This window comes from Camelus bactrianus, chromosome X (genome assembly GCF_048773025.1).
Source record: "Camelus bactrianus isolate YW-2024 breed Bactrian camel chromosome X, ASM4877302v1, whole genome shotgun sequence".
NCBI lineage: Eukaryota > Metazoa > Chordata > Mammalia > Artiodactyla > Camelidae > Camelus > Camelus bactrianus.
The window spans coordinates 28402163-28418527 of NC_133575.1; the positions used below are offsets into that span (position 1 = coordinate 28402163).

General features: G+C 34.3%; 1 protein-coding gene across 1 annotated transcript in view; it reads left to right on the forward strand.

Moving 5' to 3' along the window:
• The window catches only part of CFAP47 (cilia and flagella associated protein 47), a 423400-nt gene that overhangs the window by 290218 nt on the left and 116817 nt on the right, over positions 1-16365 (forward strand). The window contains exon 52 of the mRNA XM_074358969.1: positions 14973-15113. Within this exon, the coding sequence (XP_074215070.1) occupies positions 14973-15113 (141 nt within the window). The remainder of the gene's footprint in view (positions 1-14972; positions 15114-16365) is intronic.

The following is a 16365-nucleotide window of genomic DNA, read 5'->3' on the forward strand; positions in this document are numbered from 1 at the left end:
AATCCCCACTGGAAGAGAGTCTTAGGAAACCACTGGTGTGTATGGAAACTGTAGGGGGGATTTTCATGGGGCACTGAGTCACAGGTAGCATATACTAAAGTCAGTGTCATAGCATATTGATTTGTAGGTGGAAATTTTGAGAAATGCATGGATTTGGAATTATCACAGCAGCCTGCAGTGAGCTGCAACCATTTTTGAAGTGTGCTTATGGGAAATTTAAATTTGGATGCCTTTTTGGCTGTGGAACAAAAAGTTAAGATTTATCATTCTAAATGAGAGTTAATGGCAGACGGAACTAGGCCAGTGATAGTGGGTGAAAAAACAGAAGGGAAGGTTCAAGAGAAATAACAGTGGAAAATGATATTTTAGCAGCTTGGGTTTCCAGGGAATCAAACTCTGAGATGGGAGCTTAAGCTGCAGGACATTTATTAGGGAATATATTGTGATCAACACTTGTGAAAGGAAATGTCTGAAAGTATATTGACCGAAGGAAGAAGTTGGATTTCCAGACAAGCACAGTGAAGGCTTTTGATCAACTCACTGGGAGCTCTGAAGCTAGGATAGCCCTTTGGCGTTGTCCCAGATTAGAAGTGTAATGGGCCTTTATGCTGCTGTGTTGATCAATCATTGAAAGTGGGCTTTGTGGAAGGAGGTTTGACCTTGGATGAGGCTTTTTTCTTTTTTTTTTCATGCCTGGCGATGCTGAAAGGGGGCTGACCTAGTGGCCATCTTCCAGCATCATTCCCTGTAGCAACAGAAATAAGCCCTTCATTCCTGAAAAGGAGTATGATTGATGCAGCATAGGGTCCACCACAGCTGCATTTGATGAAGACTGAATACGGAGAGAGAAGAGAGAAAGGAGAATCAAATGTACTTCTGATGGGGAGCACCTTTAAGGATGGTGACAGCATTAACTGTGAGAGAAGTGATTAGCAGGAAAGATTTGCTAGTTAGGGAAAGCCCAGTTCTATCTTGATTTCAATATTATCTTTTTGTGTCAGTAAATTTCAGAAAAATGGAAAAATACTGTATCAGTCAACCTAGATATAAATATGTTGAACCTTAAAGGGAAATAGATACACAAAACCACACAAACAAAAACAGCATGTGTGAAGGCAGAAATGTGTTAATCACTAAATACATTAAAACATGATGGCTTAATTCTCTCCTTGACAACCGGAAAATGACCTCTCTAGTCATTAGAATGCAAAAAGCTAGTATCACTGTCCATTATTCCAGGATTAATATGTAACAATACATGGAAATGTAGTAATGGCCTGTTGCTTATTTCTAGTAGTGAAATATGCAACTAAATTTCCATTTGTCTCAGGTAGAAGCTTGATTTTTTGCACAAGACCAATATTTAGGTGAAGATGATTAGGTCTTAGTGGTTAGCCTATACTTTAGTAACAATAATCCTTAAACTTATTTTGATTGCAATAACATAGTATGATTCACCAATATGATTTAGAGTTGGCTATAAACATGCATGTTCACAACATAGAGCCACTCACTGCCAATATAGTACTAAGAAAATGAACTTGTGCGTGTAAGAATTAAGATTGTACAATTTGATATAAACAACATATATTTTTCTAATAATTTGCTCCAATTGTTCTTCAATGATATACATAGAGCACCTATCTTTAGCATAACTCTTCTGAGTTCCCTCTGAGGATGCACTAATCAACTCAGTGGACTTCAGCTTGTATATATCAGGGTCACAATAGGACTTGAAAAAGCAAATTTTAATAACAACATGCAGATGACTATCTAAACTTGTAGGGATACCTCTAGGGCCCCTTTTCTGTGAAGAGAAATGAAGAGCTGTGAAACTAAATAATTAATTTGGGGTTTGGTAGTCCAAAAATATAATGTGAAATCTGAGCCCCAAACCATACAAGCATGGGCTCTTTAGCTGACAGTTTTGTTCTCTGATTCCCAGTTACGGCCCTGAAAGGCAAGACTCCAGGCCACCACAGAGTAGCCTGTGTCCCAGAACAGTTATCATCTCCAGTGAGAACTCAGTAGTGTTTCTAAGCTTGTATGTGTATTTAACTTAAAATTTTCAGTTGAGAGAAGATTCTCTGTCTCTTCCAATAAATTGTCAAAATGGCAACCCCTAAATATTTTTAAACAGCTTTTATCTTACTGTTAACTAGTGCAGTTGATTTTTTCAACCTCAGACTTCATAATTATCCCTTATGAACTCCTACTTGTGAGCAACAGAGTTTCATCTCCAAGGGAAAAGCCTTTAGAAATTCTTACTATCGTTAATGACATTTACTTGTGATCCCAAAAAGGGGTGGGGAGAGAAACTTGGGTAGTTGAATATCTTCTCTTTGTCCACAAGGTTGACAGAAGTCCAACAGAGAAAGGCAATAACAGGGATTATTACTTGAATTATGAGTCATATAAATGTATGAACAAAAATCAGGCTGAAATCATTTAATATATTTATCATAGCATGGTGGCTTAAAATTATCTCTAAACATTACACAACAAGAATATGTTTATACCTAAAGCTAATACAATGTTATATGTTAATGTTACCTCAGTTTAAAAAAATAAAACACATTGAAAATGTTTTAAAGAATATTTTCATAAAATATTTACTTAACAGTGTTAAGTATTTAGATGTTACAGAATGCCGTATGGACACAGTTCAGTGCAGTCCCTAAGGCATTTTGTTTATTCTACATTAGCAAACTAAACACAGAGAACCCACGTTTTAAGATGGTTTCTAGTCATGTTAGTAAATTTAGTCTCTACCCTGAACATTCATGATAAAGTAGTTTTAAATTTTCTCTTATATCCGGGACCCTTGACAAGCTGATAGCTCCAGAAAGTAGATAACACTGATCATGTCAACGTAGCCCACAATTACCTTGTATTTTTCCCAACAGCAGCCGAAAGAAAGTGCTTCTTTACTTGCTTTTTCACTTGTATTCATTCAGTTCAACACAACTGTGAATTATAGCTAAGATTCATTTCTGTAGATTTGCAATTCGGAAGATCTTATGCTGGAATGAGATCTATTATGACATTGGCACAAGAAAGCCTTTTGGAAACAATTGCAAACAAACCTTTAGTTAGCTTTGCCAAAGACTTTTTAAAATTTCTTCTTGATAAACTTCTGCTTAATGTCAAAACAAATGCTTAATGTGTGCATAATAAAGTTCTTATGTTAGACCTATGTTTAAACAAGATAGAAACAGTTTTTATATTTGGCATCCCGCTACTCTCTGATTTAATGCCCTATCCAGAAAGATATATACTCCCAGTTGCCATCTTTGAAATACAAATTCAGTTCAGAATTTGATTTCTAATATTGTATGTGATGAGAAGCCTGTTTGTTACCTGGATTTTCAGACTGTGCTGCTGACCAAAAGTAGTGCTATTTAAATTTGCATTTTTTATTTAAAGTTTAGGCAGTGTATTTATCCTAACCACTACATTGCAATGGCAAAACTGCACATCTTTTACTTTGCTGTTTCTTATATTACTGTTGTGTTGCAAAGGAACTTGTTCGTAAGTCACGTATGACTTTAGCCTCCAATTATATCATTTCCTGGTAATGTGACCTTGATAATATACTTAACCTCACTGAATGTCAGTTTTCTTAGATGTAAAATATAGATAATAGCTAACCTTTCAGGGTAGTTATGGGCATAAAAATGGGAGTATGTGAAAAGTGTTCGTCTACTAGGTACTCAATGAATGTTTATCACTCTTATTTAATATACTAACTCCCATTTTTGAAAATTCCCTAACATGTTATGGATGTATGAGAGGATTTAGTGCTTCTTTTGTCCCCACTCTCTCCTACTTTGTCTCATTGGAAATACCAGGGAGGGTGCTATCGAAAGCTTGGCTGAAACTGATTTTGGATCTTGCTGGCTTGTTCCCACCAGGGTCGTGGACTGTGCATAGTTATAGAAGCATAAAAACCGATTAAATGCCACTGGCCTTTCCAAACAAGTGTTGGCTGCTCTAAATGTAATAAAGCATTTTCATGCTCTTTTAGGTGAAAGAAATGGCTGGCAAAAGCAGGGCCTTGAGGCACTGCAGAGAGAATGAATTGGGTTTGTTTGGATCCTTTCATGGTCCCCTTGGCTCTCCTGTTTGCTTTCACCATTTCTTCTTTCCCAGGCAGCCTCTGCTCTGATGTTTCGTGAAAGCTCTAGCCACCTGCATGGTATTACCCCTGGAAGCTTGTGAACACTAGACTTACTCTTGCTGCCCTGACCCCAAAATCACAATCAACATTAACTATAGTCTCAAGGTCTACGTGTGTGTTAGTAGATCAATGTGTGATGGTATATCCTGCATTTTCTGCCTTTGCGCGGGATGGTCTGTCCTTTGAGTGCCAGGCTAGCCCTGGCCTCCAGGCCAACACCTGGCACCCAGCAGCAGGTATCCAGTCAGTATCAAATGGAAGGAGAAATATGTTTCCAAATAAAATTATTTCTAAAATATTTTAAAAATTGCTTATTAGAGCAATAATAGGAGTACAATAAAATATGAGAACAAGGAAGATTTAATTTGAAAGTTGCATATACTCTGTCAAGCTGAAGGAGACACTCCCACAATTCCAATGTTTGCCGTGGAGCCCACATTTAATTGGCACAACCCTCATTTGTGATTGTTGATTATGTATTAAAGACATAGTTCTCCCTGGGAGTGCAAGGCAGGCTGTAGATGTTCCATTGAATATAAATTCAGATTGCTTTTGGAAGAACGCTCCAGTGGTTTCCAAATCCACCCATGATATTCTGGTTAAAATCTTTGTATTTGAATTTTGAACTACTGAGATATATATGTATATGTATATAATTATTATTGAGAATATAAAACTTTCTCTCTCTCATTTCCTCACCTCTTTTTCTTATCCCTCCTCCTGTGTGTGTGTGTGTGTGTGTGTGTGTGTATCCTGCTTTACTGGTCAAAAGAGTTTGTGTATTTTGTAAGAAGTTATTTATAGGAAAATGAAAATATGATTTGGCAAATTCTTGGCTTTTCTCATGTAAAATTTTTACTTAAGAATCTCAGAGGGGAAAGAAAAAGAATCTCAGACGGGTTTATTGCCTATGATTTATTCATACACTTTTATGAAAATTTTCAAATTCAGAGCATCCTTCAAAGATACTTTCTAATTTTTGAAAAATTAAACATGACCTATTGAAATTAGCAGGGTTAGAAAATCATTCAGATATTCTGAAACTTTGAAACTTTTTTTTTTTGTCTTTTAAATTTTTTTTCTTAACATGGAACTACTTCAGAAAATTTTCCAAGTACTAGACATTTGCCTCTTACTACTCTGCACTTTTCTAAAAAGTGATCCTCCCCTTTTTATTGCAGGGATGGGGCCTAAGGATGCTTTTTAACGCTAGATTCATTTTTATCTCATACAGAAATTAATCATAGAAATACATTTTAAATTAAATGAAAAAAAGTGAAGACTTTACATGGAGACTTAAGCCACCTTTACAGTGCAGTAAATCCAAACAAATGAGCAAACTATTATATTTGATATCAATGAAGCATGCATGGCTTTATGGAACTAAGAGGAGATGTAGATAAATAGAGATTTTAGATAGATAGATAAAAGTCTTCTGGGTATTTCAATCTGATGACTGGGTATTTCAATATGATGATGATAGTCATTGGTGAACTGTAAACTTCACTTACATATTGTACTTATACAGTACTTACAGTTTGGGGTGACAGTTCTCAGTTTGTGTCATTATCCTGCTCAGAAGTGGTAGGTATAAACATATAGTGTAGGTATCTGAAACAAGTAGGTAGGTATCTGAAACATATAGTGTATTTTTAACAGCTTCATTGCAGTATAATTGACATACAGTAAGTTGTACATAGTCAAAGTACAAGTTGAGAAGTTTTAACATATATATACAGCCATGAATCCATTGACACAAGTCAAATAATGAATACACTTCACCCCCAAAAGTTTCTTTGTGTTCATTTTTAATCCTTTTGCCTCCCTCCCTTCCTGCCTAATGTCACCCTTGCCCTGGACAATAATTGATCTGTTTTCTTTCACTTTTTAGGCATCTTATTGCATTGTATATAAATAAAACCACAGAGTGTACCCTTTTTTGGGTGTTTTCTTTTGTGCAACATAATTATTTTGAGATCCATCCACAAGTGTATGTATCAATAGTTTATTCCTTTTATTTCTGAGTAATAGTCCATGGAATGGATATATCACAATGTGTTCATCTCTTTACCTATTGATGAACATTTGGGTTTTTGCCTTTTTTGGTAATTAAGTAAAGCTGATAATGCGCATTCATGTGTATGTCTTTCTATGGGTATATACTTTCATTCCTCTTGGGTAAATCACTTGTGTGGGATGGCTGGATAACCATGGTAGCTGAATGAATAACATTTAAAGAAACTGCTGGACAGTTTCTCAAAGAGATTGTTCTTTTTTCCATTCCCACCAGCAGTGTATGAAAGTTTTACTTTCTCTACATCATTGAACATACTTAGTAGGGTTAGTCATATCAATTTTCTCCATTTTAATTTGTGTGTAGTGCTATTACAGTGTGGTTTTAATCTGCATTTCCACAATGAATAATAAATTATGTTGAGTATCTTTTCTTGTGCTTGTTTGTCATTCTTATACCTTCTTAATTGAAATGCTTTTTCATGTTTGCCCATTTTCCCCCCATTTTGTTTGTTTTCTTATTTTTTAGAGGCCTTTTTAAATATATTCTGGATACATGCCCTTTATCAGATACATGCTTTAAAATTTTTTCTCCTAATCTATAGTTTTCCTCCTAATTTGTTTAGCAGTGTCTATTGAATAGCAGAAGTTTTTATTTTTTCCAGCTTTATTGAGGTATAATTGACATATAAAAATTGTTTATATTTAAGATGCATTGTGTGGCAATTTGATATACTATACATTGTGAAATGATTTTAAAAGCTTTTAATTTTAATGAAATGCAGTTTATCAGTTTTTTCTTAAATGGATCCAAAAGAAACACGTGGTTTTAATAGCAGTCTAACTGCTTGCCCCAATAGTGAAAGCATGGGTTCTTGCTAAAGTTAAAAGATAATCAACCATCCTCTATGTCAGAAATCTGAATCCTGTAGATTTTAATAATCCTTTCCTATGGTTTACATTATCTTGTTATACTCATGTTAAAACTGTATTAGAGAAAGAACAAACAATATAATACCACACAGACAAAAAATGGAGCCTGTAGGCCTACTAGTAGGTGCTAAACTGCTGTACATTTTATCATAAAAAGTAAGAGCTTAGAAAGAGTGAGAGACAAGAGCTCTCTTACAGAGGTTGTGGCCACAGCACTGGGTTTCTTTATCAGCCATATAATTTTGTTTTTTCACCTTGCCTTTGGTACCCTAATGAAGGAGAAATAAAACAAAAGAAAGTGAGTTAGAAATAAGGTTAAAATGAAGAAAGAAAAAAAAAGAGACACAAAGAGAAAGAGGGCTAGTAGAGGATTCCTTAGGCTTTCATCTTTAGTCTTACTATTCAAATTATAAAGGGTAGTGCAAATTAGAGAAACAATGAAGATTCATTTGATTGTGTGTAATTTAATGTACATAGAGCAAATACTCATGAAGAAACTTCTTGATGGAATTAATGTGCCTGCAGGAAATTCACACGTGGATAAAATCCCAGCCATGCAGAAATTTTCCTTAACAGTACTCCTCTTTAGCGACAGGGAGTGGCCAAGCTCCAGTGGAAGGAGCAGGATGGATGTGAGGGGACCAGGTGCAAAGAGGTCAAGGACCTTGCCAGGTTTCACTGTTGCCATGGAAACCTGCTTTTGGGGGTTTTCTCAGGGATGAAATAGTTTAGGTGATCAATGAGCATTATCTGAAACCTATCCTTTTAGGTCAAAATAAATATTTTGTAAACATGTGAATGATTTCGCTATTTTTCCAATCAAAAACCCATTCATTCTGTGGTATATTTAGTGATGTTTAGACAGGGCTTAATACACCATTTCCTATAGTCTGTCAGGTAAATATATATGCCTTTTTCACTTACTAACTATGTGACCTGGAGTAAGCCTTCTCTACCACCCAGTTTGCTCAGCTTTAAAGTAAGTCTAATGAGTAATTAACTCATGTTTATTAAAGGGGCTAAATAATAAAAAGGAAGCATTTAGCATATGCCTAACACAGAGTAACCCTCTCTTCAAACAGGAAAACCACTAAGTCAATGATGTTGTATCTTAGAGAGTTGCTTTTACCACCGCTATTATTTCTGTTACAACTCTAGTTTTTCCAAAGCAACCTAGTAATTTTCCTATCATTTTGATAAACTCGAGCACCAACAGTCAAGCTTTTATTTATTTTTTGTTCCCTTTTGGATTGGTTGGCCTTAGCCAGAATAGAAGAATACGGGAAACAAAGTAATCACATACACATATAGTATGGGAAAATATTATCATCTTTTGAAACACATATTCTCAACTGTTAAGTAGTACATTTGGTTTGAAGGTTCATTGCTAACAGTCATGTTGCTGAGTCTAAAATTATTCATTCTTCATAATAAAAGTTTACAAGAATTTGTTTGTCTGTCCTACCATTGCTAGTTAATAACCAAAAATAAGGATGTAATTTTAAATGTAATTGTTTAGAAATAAAATTAAAGTTACATTGCCAAGAAAAAGGTTTTTCACTGGGAAAAAAATGATCTATAAATTAGTGGTATAATTCTAAGATACATTGTTTAAAAGTGTTCTTTCAATTAAAACATAAGCTACTAAATAGACCTGTAATTTCTTCCACAGTTCTTTTCATCCATTTCTATTTTTTAAGGTAAATACTTAATTTCTCATCCTGGTCTATAACATATGATCTTGTTATATGCATACAAGGCTTTTGAGTTGTTTTACAAATGATTGTCTAATTTCTCTTTGCTATGTGGTAGTAAAAATGCATTTACATTTAAATGGGTCTATTGGAGGGAGAGAAAAATAGGCTGAGTATATAAATGAACTGAAATGAGAAAGAATGGAAAATGTATACCTTTAATTCTTGAGAATATTTCATAATATTTGAAGTATTGATTAGGTTTTCTCATTATTTAGTGTACACCTATTATCATATGTAACTTTATCCAAATAATGATTTTATCTAACTGAATTGTTTGTTTGGTTTCCTTTTCGAATTGTTCATTGCTAGTGTGTAGAAATTTAACTGATTTTAGGTATTGATTTTGTATCCTGCATATTGGCTGAGTGTATTTATTGTCTTACTTTTTTTTTCATGGAATCACTAAGGTTTTCTACATGTAAGATCATATCATCGGTGAACAGATAATTTTACTTTTTCCTTTCCAATTTAGATGCCTTTACTATTTTTTCTTGCATAATTGCTCTGGCTGGAAATTCCAGTACTGTGGCAAAACCAGACATCTTTGTCTTGTTTCTGCTGTTAGAAGGAAAGTTTTTAGTCTTTCACCAGTGAGTATAATGTTAGCTGTGGGTTTTTCATATATGGCCCTTATCATTTTGAAGAAGTTCTATTCATAGCTTATTTTTATCATGAAAGGCTGTTGAATTTTGTTAAACACTTTTTATCCATCAGTTGAGATCATCATGTGTTTTTTTCCTTCATTCTGTTGTTGTGGTGTATTACACTGATTGATTTTGGTATGTTGAAACACCCTCCCTTTATTCATTCATTCATTCCTGAAATGAATCTCATTTGATTATGGTATATAATCCATCTAATAAGCTGCTGAATCCAATTTGCTAGTACTTTGTTGAAAATTTTTGCATTGATGTTCATTAGGGATATTGTATTTTTGTTTTCTTTTCTTGTACTGTCTTTCTCTGGCTTTTGTATTGTGACAATGCTGGCCTCCTTGAATAAGTTAGGAAGTTTTCCCTGCACTTCAATATATTGGATGTGTTTTAGAATAAAATGGTGTTAATTTTTCTTTAAGTATTTGATATAATCAAACAGTGAGGCCATCTGGTCCTGAGCTTTTTTTGTAGGGAAAGTTTTGATTACTGATCTGATTTAATCTCCTTACTAATTTTATATCTATCCAAATTTCTATTATTTCTGAGTCAGTTTTAGAAGATTGTGTGTTTCTAATTGTCCGTTTCATCTAAGTTATCCAATTTTTCAGCACATAAGTGTTCATAGTGTTTTTTATTTTGGTAAAAACAATGTGAATGTCCCACTGTATTTCTGATTTTATTAATTTGAGTCTTTGCTATTTTTTCTTAGTCATTCTAGCTAATGGTGTACCAATTATGTTGATCTTTTCAAAGAACAAACTTTCGGGTTTTTTTGGTTTTGTTTTTCTCTATTGTTTTTCTATTCTCTATTATTTACCTCCAGTCTAATCTTTAGTGTTTCCTTCCTTCTCCTAGTTTTGAGTTTAATTTGCTTTTCTTTTTCTAGTTCCTTATAGTGTACAGTTAGGTTGTTGATTTCAGATTGTTCTTTTTATTTAACAAATACATTTACTGCTATAAATTGCCCTCTGAGCACTGCTCTTTATGCATATTAGTCTTACATGCTATGTTTTCATTTTCAGTTGTCTTAAGATATTTTTAAATTTTTACTGTGATTTCTTCTTTGAAATATTGACTGTTCAAGAGTATGTTGTTCAGTTTCCTAGTCTGTAAATTTCCCATCTTTCTTCTATTATTGATTTGTGATTCCATTCCATAGTGATGCAAAAAGATGCTTTGTACAATTTCAGTGTTTTAAAATTTATTAAGATTTGCTTTGTGGCCTCACATGTGATCTGTCCTAGACATTGTCCCTTATTCATTTGAAAAGAATATGTATTCTGATGTTGTTCTGTGGAATGTTCTATATAAGTCACTTAGGTCTAGTGATTTTATAGTGTTTTTCATGTCCTCTGTTTCTATCCTGATCTTCTGTCTAGTTGTTCTGTCCATTAATGAAAGTAAAGTATTGAGGTCTTCAGCTATTAGGATTAGCAATTAGCAATTAGGACTGTCTACTTCTCCTTCCAATTTTTGTTAATTTTTGCATCATATATTTTGGGCCTCTGTTTTTAGTTGTGTATATGTCTATAATTTTTTATGTTCTTGCTGAATTTAATCTTTTTAATTTGATAATTGTATATATTGCAAAATAATCACCATGATAAGTCTAAAGTCCATCACTACACATAAATACAAATATTTTTTCTTGTAATGAGAAATTTTAAGACCTACTCTCTCAGCAAATTTCAAAATATAATACAGTATCATTAACTATAGTCAAGATGCTGTATCTTACACCCCCATGACTTAGTCATTTTATAACTGGAAGTTTGTACCTTTTGACCACCCTTCACCCATTTCACCTACTGCACCCCTCACCCCCTTGCCTCTAGCAATCACGCATCTGTTCTCTGTATCTATGAGTTCACTTTTTTTTTTTGGCTGTTTTTTGTTTTTTTAGTGAATTGAATCTTTTATTAATATATAGTGTCCTTATTTGTCTCTTTTAAACTCTTTAGGTATCTAATAAATGAATAGTATCCAAAATATTTTTAAAAATATTAAAACTCAACAACAGGAAAACAGCCCAATTTAAAAAATTGTCGAAGATCTGGGGAGACACCTCACCAAAGAAAATATTCTGATAGCAAATAAGCATACAAAAAGATGTTCAACATCATATGTCTTTAGGGAACTTCAAATTAAAATAACAGTTAGATACCACTATATACCTATTAGGATGACTAAATTCATAAGCCCTCACAACACCAAATGCTGGCAAAGATGTAGAACAATCGAAACTCTGATTCATTAATGGTAGGAATGCAAAATGGTACAGTGGTACAGAGCTTTGGAAGACAGTTTGTCAGTATGTTACAGGACTAAACTACTCATAACATGATCCAGCAACCCACAAGCCCATTTGGTATTTATCCAAATGAGTTGAAAATTTATGTCCACACGAAAATCTACACATGACTGTTTATAACAGCTTTATTCCTGATTGCCAAAATGCAGAGGCAACCACAATGTCCTACAATAGGTGAATGGATAAGCAGTGGTATATCCATATAGATGGGTATTTTCAGTGAGAAAAACAAATGACCAGAAGACTGAAGGAAATTTAAATGCATATTGCTTAGTGGAAGAAGCCAACCTGAAAATGACACATTCTGTATGATTCCATCCATATGACATTCTGAAAAAATGTCAATGCTTGCCAGTTCCTTGGGGGGGTTGGGAGGGAGGGATGAATGAGTAGGGTACACGGGATTTTGGAGTCAATGAAATAGTTCTGCATAATTTGTAACAGTAGATAGATTAAATTATACATTTGCCAAAGCTATAGAATGTACAACACAAAGAGTGAACCAGAATGTAAGCTGTGGACTTTAGTTAATAATGGTGTATTGTTATTGGCTCATCAGTTGTAAGTATTGTACCACGCTAATGAAAGATACTTGTAATAGGGGTAGCTAAGGTGGGTATATGGGAATGCTCTGTAATTTACACTCATTTTTTTGTAAACCTAAAACTGTTTGAAAAAGAAACAGTTACTATCAACCATGGTCTGGGAACACCCCTACTAGGAAGCACACTTGTTCATGCCCCAGAGGTAGACCCACTGACTTATGTTCTGTCTGCACATCTGGAAGCATCCCTATAATCTGGCTCTAGCCCCTCACAGCTACAGTCTGGAAGCAGTTCTGCTTGCCCAGGGAACTAGTAACTTAATCACTGACACATGTGAAAGTGATCTGACTAAAAATAGGGTCTTTGCAGATATAATCAAATTAAGATGCAGTCATGCTGAATTAGGGTGGGACCAAATCCAGTATGACTGTTGTCCTTGTAAGAAGAGGAAGATAGACACGGATAGACACAGGAGAAAATACCATGCAAAGATGAAAGCAAATATTGGAGTGATAACGTCTACAAGCCAAAGAGTGCTGGCAAACAGCAGAAGCTAGGAGAGGGGCATGGAACAGATCTCCCTCGGAACCTCCAGAAGGAACTAACTCTCTTGGCACCTGGATTTCAAACCTCTGGCCTCTAGGACTATGAGAAAATAAATTTCTGTCCAAATACCAATTCATATTTGTGTGTATCTTTTAAACACTTACACACATACAAAGTCTCCTCCCACACACAGTGGGTCACATGAGATATAAAATTCTGTAAACAGCTGCTCTTGCTCTAAGTATTATGGATGTATTTTCAATTCAATTTTCATAGATTTTTTTTTCTTTTGACCAGATGAACAATAATCTAAATGTGTGTATATCTTAATTCATGTAACTAGTGGTAACTAGGTGGAAATCAAGTCCCTATTTTTTTTTCTGCAGTTGCAGATAATATTGCAAAGCATCATTGTAAATAATTCTTTGCACACTATGCTAGTTTACCAGTGGGAATAAGATTTAAGATATAAGCTATTTATGGGATAAAAAATAGAACTGACATGTTAAAGGACATACACAGTTTCAATTTTTTGGATGTTGCAGAATTGCTCTCTAAAACATTTAACAGCAATTTTTACTCTTACCAGTAGTGTCTGAGATGGGGCTGTTACTCAATACTCTCATCAAAAATGAATATTATCAAAAGTGTTAAGAATTATCAATTTGAAAGAGTAATACAGTTTTTACTTCTAATCCCTGAGCTTTTGTTTTTTTGGGGAGGGAAAAGTTTTATGAGTCTATATTCCTATGCATTACCTCTATTAAATTTTGGTGTGTGTTATTTTAGTTTTAAATATTGAGCTGTACCTTTATTTCCTACTTGTCTTTATACTTAATTCTCTAAAATTTTAAATAGCATGACAATATTCTATTCTTTGCTAATTTGAAAGATGCCACGTGTTGGTACCAAGGTATTGCTTTGATTTTTTTTTAAATGTTTTATGTCCATGAATTTATTTTATGCCTTGGGTCATTTTTGGTAATTTATGTTGTATATTTCATCAAAATTTTAATATTGAGCCTAACATGGTATTAGTGCTTTGTGTGCGTGTGTGTGTGTGTACATGTATAAACATAAAATACATACATTTATACATACACACATTAGATGGAGAGAAGGCTTTTTGGAAGTTGGGTGTTATTACAGCATGTTTCAGAGGGAGAATTGAAGATGGAGAAGAGAGTGGGGAACATTACAGTGTCCAGATCCTTGGATAGACTAGAGCAGATGGCATCTAGTGCACAGGTCCAAGAGCTGGTCCCAGAGAGGAGTATATCTGTCATTCTTGTAGGAGGAAAGCCCGAGGATAAAGTCACCCATGTGGAAGGGTTCGTCAATGTGGTGTTGGGACTGTGAAGAAATTCTTTCCTAGAAGTGTCCATTTCCTTAGTGAATTAGAAACAAGATGATCAGCTAGGAATGCAGAGAAGGAAATGTTGGAAGCTTGTGGGGAAAGAAGATTTGAAAAATCCTTTCCATATGTATATTAGCTTCAGTTTAAAAGTTCATACCAATCTTTTATAAGTCAATTTTAGTGTAACAAAAATTCCAGATGAAAAGTGCCAATTTTTGATACTAATAATTTTTGTAACAAAATTTAATATTTTACATATTAAATATTTAAAGGAAAGTTCATCCTTAGGATACTGAACAAAATAAATATCTTAATGAGTAAATGAGTGTTAAAAATGACTTAGGGAGAAAATATGTAAGAACACTTAACCCAAGACCAGTATGTTTTCTGAAAGTTGACATAGTTCTATTATTTGCTACATTTTCTTAATTACTATGAGAAATCTGATTAAAAATTACTATTTTAATGGGCATTTAAAAAATGTTTCCTTGAGCTTTACATTAAGTTGTTCTGTACCACCATCAGGTTTAATTCTGATACTAACAGCTAAAATTTATGTTTGGCTTTATATTTATTAGTTCCAAGCTAGAGCACCTTTAATACCTAAAACTGACCTTTCATCTTAGAAAACTGACCTCTGGGTTAATCTGACATCTTGCACTTGTGTGTTGTAGGTTCAATTTCATTTTCTGTTAAAAGCAAACAAAAGAATAATCCTCAGAAAGACTCAGACCAAGATAAAGATGAAGATCTAATACCCTTTTTTATGAAATCGTTGTCGGAACCATCCAACAGATTCAATGAGGAATTATCAGGTAAATTTATTATTATGAAGAGCTTCATGATCAGTTTTCATAAACACTCATTTAATGCCATTATTCATGTATAAATCAGTAGATACTTTGCATTCATGATACATACACAAATATGTGTTGCATATATCTGTAAGAATTATATTATTTCAGAATTAACTTTATATAGTTTACTTTATGGATTTGTACTGCTATTAAGATTAGTGGATTATAATACTTCAGCTTGAAGGCTGCCTACTCTTTCAAAAGTAAAAAACTTCACAAACATTTGTTATTAAATGAAACATTTCAGTAAATTTCTGACAAAATGTTAATGAGTATTTTAACAATGTAACATGTTCTTTTTACTTCAATATCAGAGATGACAGCAGTCTTCCTCACATGCAAAAGAAAGTTAATGCTGTTGTTTTCTATTCCCATAGTATACTGTGTTAAACACGATACCTTTTCAGTAGAAATTCAAAGGAAAATGAGACTGTGGAGATTTGGAATAGATAGGGCAGTTTCCTAGAGACTGGGTAAATCAGCTCTCTTAGAGGTACGATATAATACAATAATCTATATCTATAGAGAGAGAAAATTTAAGGAATTGGCTAACATGACTGTGGGGACTAGCAGGTCCAAAATCCGTAGGGCAAGTGAGCAGGGTGGAAAATTGGGTAAGAGTTGCTGTTGCGGTCTTGAGTCCAAATTCCCCAGGGCAGACTGGGCAGGCTACAACAAGTTCAGGCAGGGCTTCCATGTTTCAGGCTTGACTAAAAAATTGCTGCTTCTTCAGGTAACCTCATCTTTGCTCTTAGGACCTCCAACTGACTGGAGTTGGCCCACTCACTTTAGGCAGGGTCATTTACTTTACTCACAGTCTACTGCTTTAAGTGTTCACACATTAAAAAAAAATACCTTTCCAGTTACATTTAGATTGGCGTTTAATCAAACTGGACACCATAGTCCAGCCAAGTGGACACATAAAACTAATCATCACAGAATACATGGGTTGAGTGGTTTTAGGCACTTTTCAAAACGGTTCAGAAAAGGAAGAGCAGTTGAGGCCAGGTAGGCCACCGCAACAGCTTAACTGGGTTTGAAGTGACGAGAACAATGTCTTTTATGGTGACAATGGGGATGGAGAAGTTCTACAAATAGAAGTTCTCTATCTGGAGAACCATAAAATATGGAAAGCATTTCAGAGACAAGTATTAGATGACTCTCTTGAGACAGAAGATTGAATTGATTCCCAAAAGTTACAAGATTTATT